Raw genomic sequence first — 8,754 nt, forward strand, 5'->3', positions numbered from 1 at the left:
TTTATGAAAATCTCGAAAAGTAACAGAGATAGCGCAATTTTTGTTATGACTTTTTTTGTAGAGATGATTTAGGGCAGCGCAAAAGATTTTGACCGCAAATTCAAAATTTTTCTTCGTTTGCGAGATATCTTTGATTGATTGGATGATTATGTGAAAGCCATCAATTAGTAGTTTTTTCGAAAATCAGGACAATGATAAGCGACGATGGGTACCGAGACTCTTCAGCAAGCGACAAATCTCGAAAAACCTTCAAGAGTAATCGAAAACGGCCGTCAACGGGAATTTCCAGCATCATGGAGACCAAAGTAGAGCCTTTATTCACCCTCCCTGAGAACTTGATGACCTGCAAACGTCCAAAACCCAGGGAAGAGACATCGGTTATCTTGAAACAAAGACTAAAGGATTTCTACGAAAATTCTTACACCGGGAATCGCCTCAGGAGGGAGAAATTCCGGCGTTTCATGGTCGGTCTTATCGTGAAACCCAAGGGTCTCGATGCTGTCAGTGATAAAGACGTTAATCGGTACTACAATTACGTCAGAAACGGGGTTGATACCATTCACGTTGCTAATATCGGAAAGGACGACGTGGAGAAAATAGTGAAACTTGTGCCGTACGAGTTTCGACAGAGATTCGAAAATTTTATGGAGGAACTCATGGGGCAAGTTAGAGAGGATTATGTTGGAGCTATTAAGCAGTCAATCGTCGATTTTGTGTTATCCGATCCCTTTCAGGATGAAATTTTTCAACAGGTAAACAATCCTCCAGTAATGCGCAACTCATTAATTTCTAGACGTCGACTTTTAATTAACTTTTATGAATCAATGATTTAGTTTATTCTGTCTATAGGAGACTAGTAAATTGAGTCCTCAAGATTTTATGTCGGCATCAGACTTCAACTCGCATCAGATCCAATTACAAAAGTATTTATTCCCCATAAATCCTTGTATGAGGCTGACCCTGGAGCACTGGATTCGAGACTGGAAGTCTTTCCGACTAATCGACCTGGAGGCAATCGAAGCGAGCAATGAGAGTTGGAACTTGATGGATTTGAAATCCACTATTTTTTATCAGATTTCGAATGGTAGAAAAATACTGAAGAGCCAATGGTTTGACAATATTCAGGGAATTTTTCTAGTGGTAAATATGATTGGATAAATGAAAGCCTCACCCCACAGTCGAAATATTTAAAGCGGAAGGGAGTGTTCGATGATGGAATTATTTCAGAATAACAGAAAGGGTCTTGTGCCCAGCCCCTTGAAGAAAAAGAGCTTTAAACGCTTTTTCGATTGTGCCAGCACGATGATGGAAGCCCAGCTGCGAAGTATCTGCACTCACACACTTCGGGATTTTATGAATTTCATACTCCACCGCTCGGATAATCGATTCAAGCTCAATGTGATAGTGAAGGAAAATGAACTCGTCTTTGATCCCCCGATTGAGTACTTTGGTAAAGTTCTCTGTGGTATTTTGGATACTGTCATTGATGCTGTTGGTGGCATCGAGAGACTTGAGACACAGCTGTACCTAGATTGGTCTGGACCACCAGCTCATCTAAAAGTTCGTATTCCAGAAGTTGTGTCAATTAATAAATTCATTCCTAAACGAATCAATCTAATTGATGATGAAGGGAACAGAACGAGAGTAATTATTTCAGAATGTCTGATCATGCGGAAGATTTTTGAAAGTTCATTCATTTTTTTTTTATTTCGTTATAAAAATTGTTGGTAAAGAAAATAACACTGAACATCGTTGATTTATTTACTCAGCCAAAAGTTTCGCCTGCTATAGTGGAGAAATATAAACAGGAGATTGGAGAACTTCTGGAGGAGCAGAAGATTGAACCAGATGAAAAAATGGATAAACTTCGGGAGTAAGGACAGATTGGTTGATCTTTCCAGAGTTTGGGAAATTATTTCAGACTTTCAGCTCAAGTAATTTGTGTTTTCAGGCACTCGAGGCTTTATAATGGCGTGGAATTAAATAAAGTACACGGTTTTCTGGCGGACACAACTAAAAAATTGGATGATTATCAAATTACAGTGGCATATTATCACAACTTAGCTGCGGATATCCCGATCATGATAGAGAAGACGGTTTTTGCTGGTCTTTTTGAAATCACCCAGAACGATTTTATCGAGGCCATTGGTGACTCTGTGAATGAATTGAAAGCTATGTTAATCAATCGAGTCGTGGATAATTACCAAGCGAAAGCAAAATTGTGAGGATATATCACTTTTTGAATCTCTTGAATGTGCAATGAATATTCAATTCCCCGGAATTTCAGTTTTTAAATTAAATCAGGTTAACGCGAATTTAATGGTTGAGAGTTTGTGACGTGTGAGGGTTTTGATCTCAAATTATTATTTGTGACAGGGCTGGGAATGACTATCAAGCAATCGCCGAGAAAGCCCTGAGTCATCCGATGAATACAGCGGGTCTGATGGAATTAATAGACTACGTGCAGAAATCCGAATCAGTTTCATTAAAATCTCTCGAATCCACTCTCTCCGAAATAATCGAAAATGTTACGTTCCTCTCGGATTTTTGGCTCCTCTCAGATGCTGAAATTGCTACTAACAACAACGTATTCAATTGGTTCAATAAAATGCCCAAGATTCTGGATCAATATCGTGAAAATGTTAAAACAAAAACTTTGTACTTCCAAGAAGCTTTAAAAAGTCGTTATCAAAAGTTCGAGGAAGAACTCGAATCTTATGCAAAGCAAGTGGAGGAGATACAGCATTGGGGAGACCTGGAGGAGATTTTCAGGTATTCAATTTTTATACTTCGGCTTTCATTAATATTCATCTGCGAATGCAAGAATGATCTGCAATTTTCTTATCAAGTCGTAATCGGAAATTCATTGATCTCACTCTGGAATGAGTTTTTGGATTATGTTTTGAATTGCAAAATCCGTAATGTCGTTGTTATAAAAAGTGTAAAGTTGCACTTTGTCGCAATGAATGATCGCATCTGTTTATTTATTTACTTTTCAAATTCATAAATTTTCCACTTCTGATTTTATGAACAATGAAAAATAATCTGCCTTGACAACCACTTATTGTTTAGATACCAGAAAAAAACGCAAAATCTGGAGAATAAATTGATAGGAGCGATGGAGAAGATCGATAAATTCAATGAGGAGGAAGTTTCCTTCGGATGGGAAACAACTCAGTATCCAATTCGTAAAAAAATCGCGGATCGTCTGATTCCATTTAAAAAGCTGTTCGATGCCACTTGTGAGTTTCTTGTGAAGCACGAGAAGTGGACAGGATCGATGATTGGATCGTACGATCCTGAAGACATCGACAATGATGTCAGCACCGCTTACAGGACTCTGTACAAATTAGAGAAGCAATTAGCAGAAGCTGAACCCAAGGATCTCGCTGGAATCGTCAGAGACAAGATCGAGGACTTCAAGGATCGGGTCCCAGTCATTATGACTTTGGGAAATCCAGGGATGAAACCAAGACATTGGGACCAAGTTTCTGGAATCGTTGGCTTTCCCATTAAGGTACAGCAAATGCTCATTTCGAGATTGCATCGACATCGGATAAAAATTACTTTAATATTTTCCCCCATATTCTATAAAAAAAATTGTTAATAAATGATCTTCAGATAGATGTCAATAGAAAAAAAATAAAATGCGAGAAAATTTTTATTGCCAGCAAGGAATTAATAGAAATTCATAATAATGAATTCCTCACTTCTTCAAAAACCATTCGTTTATTTTGTTTTGCGGTGAAAAAAAAAGGAAAAATTTTGGATTCTTCAAGGTGGATGCTGAGCTGACCTTGGGAAAGATACTCAACATGGGCCTGGATAGTTACATCGATAAGTTCGAAGGAATCGCCGAAGCTGCGACCAAGGAGAGTAGTTTGGAGAAGCTAATGGATAAAATGCAAAAGGACTGGCAGAACATGTTCTTCACAGTGAATCCTTACAAAGAAACTGGAACCTATGTAATCGCATCTGTTGATGAGATCCAGGTGATGCTAGATGATCACATCACTAAAGCAATGACCATGAAGAATTCCGCATACATAAAGCCCTTCGAGGCACAGATATTGAAATGGGAGGCGAAGCTGCATCTACTTCAAGATATTCTCGACCAGTGGTTGAGGGTTCAGGGGATTTGGATGTACCTAGAGCCCATTTTCACTTCTCCAGATATTCAGCAGCAGATGCCGGACGAAGGTAGACGTTTCACTGCTGTTGACAAGACCTGGAGAGACATCATGAAGACTGTCCACGCAGATCCCAAAGTCATGTCTGTCGTGGAGATCGATAAAATGTTGGAGAGGTTGAAGAAGAGCATGGGATTGCTGGAGTTGATTCAAAAGGGCTTGAATGACTATCTGGAGAAGAAGAGATTATATTTTCCCAGGTTCTTTTTTCTCTCTAATGACGAACTGCTGGAGATTCTCTCCGAAACGAAGGACCCCACGAGGTGAAAATATGATTTTTCCTGTCAAATAGCCGAGTTGAAATTGCTATTCATTTTTCTCTATTGATTTTTTAATTAATTATAAGGTATTCATAATTTCTAGAGTTCAGCCGCATCTGAAAAAATGTTTTGAGGGAATTGCAAAACTGGGATTTGATGCAGATCTGGAAGTTCACAGAATGAAATCAGCGGAAGGAGAGGAAGTGGAATTAGTAGATGTGATTTCTACGTCGGCAGCTAGAGGACAGGTGGAGAAATGGCTACTGGAGCTGGAGACAGACATGAGGAAGAGTGTTCGTAACATGGTGAAACAAGCGATTGAGGCTTATCCTCTGAAAAAAAGAACTTCTTGGGTTCTGGAGTGGCCAGGACAAACGGTCCTCTGTGTTGGTCAGCTCTACTGGACCCAACAGATCGAACAGGCAATGCCCCAAGGTGTTAATGGTCTCAAAAAATATCTGGATCAGTGCCAACAGGAATTGCATGATATTATCTTGTTAATCAGAGGAAAATTATCGAAACAAAATCGAATTACTTTAGGTGAGGGTTCAGAATGTTGTTTTATTCATTTATTACGCGTATTATTTATGTTTATCTACATTTATTATAATAATCAGGGTATTCATTCAATTTTTTAATGATTTTAGTACCAGTTTATTCTGTTGTATGTTAATGTATTTTTTACCAGAGGCATTAGTAACTCTAGACGTCCACGGAAAAGATACTCTAACTCAACTACACAAAGATGAAGTAGTTAATAACAGCGACTTCAAGTGGCTTTGTCAACTCCGTTATTACTGGCAGGTAAAAATCCTTCCTCTATTTTGTGAACATTCACTCAAGTCTCGCAAAACCCAGCGACAAATGCTTTTAGGGACGTTAAAAGGTAAGGGATTGTGTGATTAAAACCCCAGGCTTTTCGAGTATTAATTAGTACTTGAATAATTGCATTATCCTTTCTATTTTGTATTTGTTTTGAATTTTTTCTTCATCGGGTGAGAAAAAATACACATCTATCTGGATACAAATCTGTCTCACAACTGCAGAGAAGACAGAAATTCGATGCAAGTGATTGGCACCTATCAGATTTACTTTCTGACAGGTGCTAAATCTCTTGACATGTTTCCACTGCATGATCACAAATTTAGAAACCGAAATGAACTTTGTATTATTAATTCTATTTCGGTTATTTTTGATTCTCGCTGAATACATGTTCATCAGAATTTAGGAAGACAAGATTTCTCACTTATAAATCGAAAACCAGAAATTAAATTAGCAATATCCTATCCAGCGACGGATATTCGATTCTGATAATTTCCATCCTCCAGTGGAATATTCAAAAATATCAGAACCAAAAAAAAAAAAAAAATCGCCAATGAGATGAAAGCTCTGGACTCAAATTCATCCTTGAAATTTTCGAAGAACCACTGAAGGTGCGAATTAATAGAACGGGAGAGAATCTAATTACCAACACGATAAACCCTCAGTCATGTGCTCCAACACCTACACAAGTAGAATCTCGTTAAAACCTCCAAAATTCCCACAGGAGGAGAATCTAATTACTTACATGATAAACTCGAGCCTCCGATACGGATACGAATACCTCGGGAACTCTTCGCGGTTGGTAATCACTCCTTTGACAGATCGCTGTTATCGTACCCTCTTTGGTGCCCTCTCCTTGCACTTGGGAGGTGCCCCAGAGGGTCCAGCAGGAACTGGAAAGACAGAAACAACCAAAGACTTGGCAAAAGCAGTGGCAAAACAGTGTGTAGTCTTCAACTGCTCAGACGGTCTAGATTACATCGCCCTGGGAAAGTTCTTCAAGGGTCTGGCATCTTGTGGTGCATGGTCCTGCTTCGACGAGTTCAACAGGATTGATCTTGAAGTGTTATCAGTGGTAGCTCAACAGATTCTTACGATTCAAAGAGGCATAAACGCTGGAGCAGAGAAACTTATGTTCGAGGGGACTGAAATCGTTCTGGATCCAACTTGTGCTGTCTTCATCACCATGAACCCAGGATACGCTGGTAGATCCGAACTTCCTGATAATTTGAAGGCACTATTCAGATCTGTTGCCATGATGGTTCCTGATTACGCTCTTATCGCTGAGAATACTCTCTACTCGTTTGGGTTTTACAATGGACGACCACTGGCTGTGAAGATCGTCACTGCTTATAAACTGTGCTCAGAGCAGTTGAGCAGTCAGTGTCATTATGATTATGGCATGAGAGCTGTTAAATCTGTGCTGACAGCAGCAGGAAATCTCAAGCTGAAGTATCCTGAAGAGTCTGAAGATGTTCTCATGTTGAGGAGCATCAAGGATGTAAATTTACCCAAATTCTTGAGCCATGATCTTCCCCTTTTTCAGGGCATCGCATCTGATCTCTTTCCGGGTGTAATCCTGCCCACTCCTGATTATTCACATCTCAATGAGTGCGCTAGAATTGTTTGCGGTGTGAGGAACTTTCAGTGCACTGATTTCTTCTTGGAGAAGGTCCAGCAGATTTTTGAGATGATGATTGTCAGGCATGGATTCATGATTGTGGGACTCCCTTTTGGCGGTAAAACCACTGCTTACAGGGTTCTTGCTGAAGTGCTGGGAATGCTTGAGGAGAGGGGGCTCATGGAGGAGCATCAGGTAGAAATCATTGTCATCAATCCGAAGTCAATCACGATGGGACAATTGTATGGCCAGTTTGATCCTGCCTCTCATGAGTGGAGTGATGGGATTTTAGCTGTCAGCTATCGTAGCTTTGCAGTTTCAACTAATGAAAACCGAAAATGGCTGATTTTCGATGGTCCTGTGGATGCTATTTGGATTGAGAATATGAATACAGTATTGGATGATAACAAGAAACTCTGTTTGATGTCTGGAGAGATTATCCAGCTTGCTCCAACTACTAATTTGATTTTTGAGCCAATGGACCTGGAGGTGGCCTCTCCAGCCACTGTTTCCAGATGTGGCATGATTTACATGGAGCCTGTGGCCTTGGGCTGGGAACCTTTGTTGACTTCCTGGTTGAATACCCTCCCTGAAGGTTTAGAAGACCCCATCAAGACCCATTTAGAGGAGATGTTCCTGAGGTTCTGTCCAGCCTTGATACATCTCATTCGACGGACTGGAGCTAAAGTACTCTTTTTTAAAAAGATCATTGCCAATTATTAGAAATATTTATTGTATATTTGATTGTGCTCTCCACAGGAAATGATCACCATGCCCGATGCAAATCTTGTGAGATCTGTTACGTATCTGATGGACTGCTTCTTGAAGGATTTCAAAGATGAGGGAAGCTTATCCGGAATTTCGAAAACCGATTTAACAGCGCAGATAGAGGTACATCAGTTGATTATTTATGGAATTTATGCAGATAATTGGAATGATTATGGTGAATTAAATTGGATTAGAGTTGAAGGAGAGTCTCTAGAGATTTATAAAACCTCTTCTTCAGGGATCTTTCTTGTTCTCATGCATATGGGCGATGGGCGGAACTCTAATGGTGACCTATCGAGAGTGGTTTAATGATTTATTCAGAGGTCTAATGTCTCCCGAGCTTCCTCAAGATCTTCAGAACCGATTTAATCTTCCCTCCGAGATAACCAGCCCCAAACAACCATATATCAGTGCAATCCCATCAAAGGGTTCAGTCTTCGATTACAAATTCACGAAACAGGGACAGGGGCTGTGGACCCTTTGGGTGGAGGACTTGAAGGGCATGCCGGCTATTCCCAAGGATATCCCCATGAATCAGATAATTGTTAACACCATTGAAACTGTCAGGTACTTTTATCTGTTCCAAAATCTTGTGGGAGAGCACAAGCCAGTGCTCCTCGTGGGGCCAACGGGAACGGGTAAATCGGTTTATGTGATGGAATTTCTGCTAAAGAGGAGCAATCCTCAAGTATTCAAACCACTTTTTATCACATTCTCTGCGCAGACCACTGCTAATCAAACTCAGGACATGATCATGAGTAAGATGGACAAAAGGAAGAAAGGAGTCTATGGGGCTCCGCCTGGAAAAAATTGGGTAACAATTGATATGATTAACCATTTCTGCCTTTTAAATGAATCTAATTACGAATGAAATTGAATTAAATCGTATTCATTATTAAATCATTAAATAATTCAATTGAAACATCATTGAATCATGATTTATTAAAAATTCGAGAAACCTGTCGTGATAATTTTTTTGTGGTGAAATGAATCACAGGAATGAATGACCGGATTATTGTTTCTTTTTTTTATAATATTATTATTAACAGGTCGTATTCGTTGATGATGTGTCAATGCCATCGAAAGAAGAATA

The 8,754-nt window shown here is 39.6% G+C and overlaps 1 protein-coding gene across 1 annotated transcript in view; it reads left to right on the plus strand.

The window, feature by feature from the left end:
- The first annotated feature begins 437 nt into the window (after window positions 1-437).
- LOC105263638 (dynein heavy chain 7, axonemal-like) overlaps window positions 438-8,754 on the plus strand; it is an 18,378-nt gene continuing 10,061 nt past the window's right edge. The window contains exons 1-13 of the mRNA XM_011299964.1: window positions 438-767; window positions 850-1,140; window positions 1,228-1,560; window positions 1,770-1,873; window positions 1,952-2,221; window positions 2,377-2,772; window positions 3,073-3,517; window positions 3,780-4,453; window positions 4,554-4,990; window positions 5,139-5,254; window positions 5,997-7,580; window positions 7,653-7,784; window positions 7,900-8,475. Coding sequence (XP_011298266.1) covers window positions 462-767; window positions 850-1,140; window positions 1,228-1,560; window positions 1,770-1,873; window positions 1,952-2,221; window positions 2,377-2,772; window positions 3,073-3,517; window positions 3,780-4,453; window positions 4,554-4,990; window positions 5,139-5,254; window positions 5,997-7,580; window positions 7,653-7,784; window positions 7,900-8,475 — 5,664 coding nt within the window. The 5' untranslated portion in view covers window positions 438-461. The remainder of the gene's footprint in view (window positions 768-849; window positions 1,141-1,227; window positions 1,561-1,769; window positions 1,874-1,951; window positions 2,222-2,376; window positions 2,773-3,072; window positions 3,518-3,779; window positions 4,454-4,553; window positions 4,991-5,138; window positions 5,255-5,996; window positions 7,581-7,652; window positions 7,785-7,899; window positions 8,476-8,754) is intronic.

The sequence above is a fragment of the Fopius arisanus genome, unplaced genomic scaffold (genome assembly GCF_000806365.1).
Source record: "Fopius arisanus strain USDA-PBARC FA_bdor unplaced genomic scaffold, ASM80636v1 scaffold00015, whole genome shotgun sequence".
NCBI lineage: Eukaryota > Metazoa > Arthropoda > Insecta > Hymenoptera > Braconidae > Fopius > Fopius arisanus.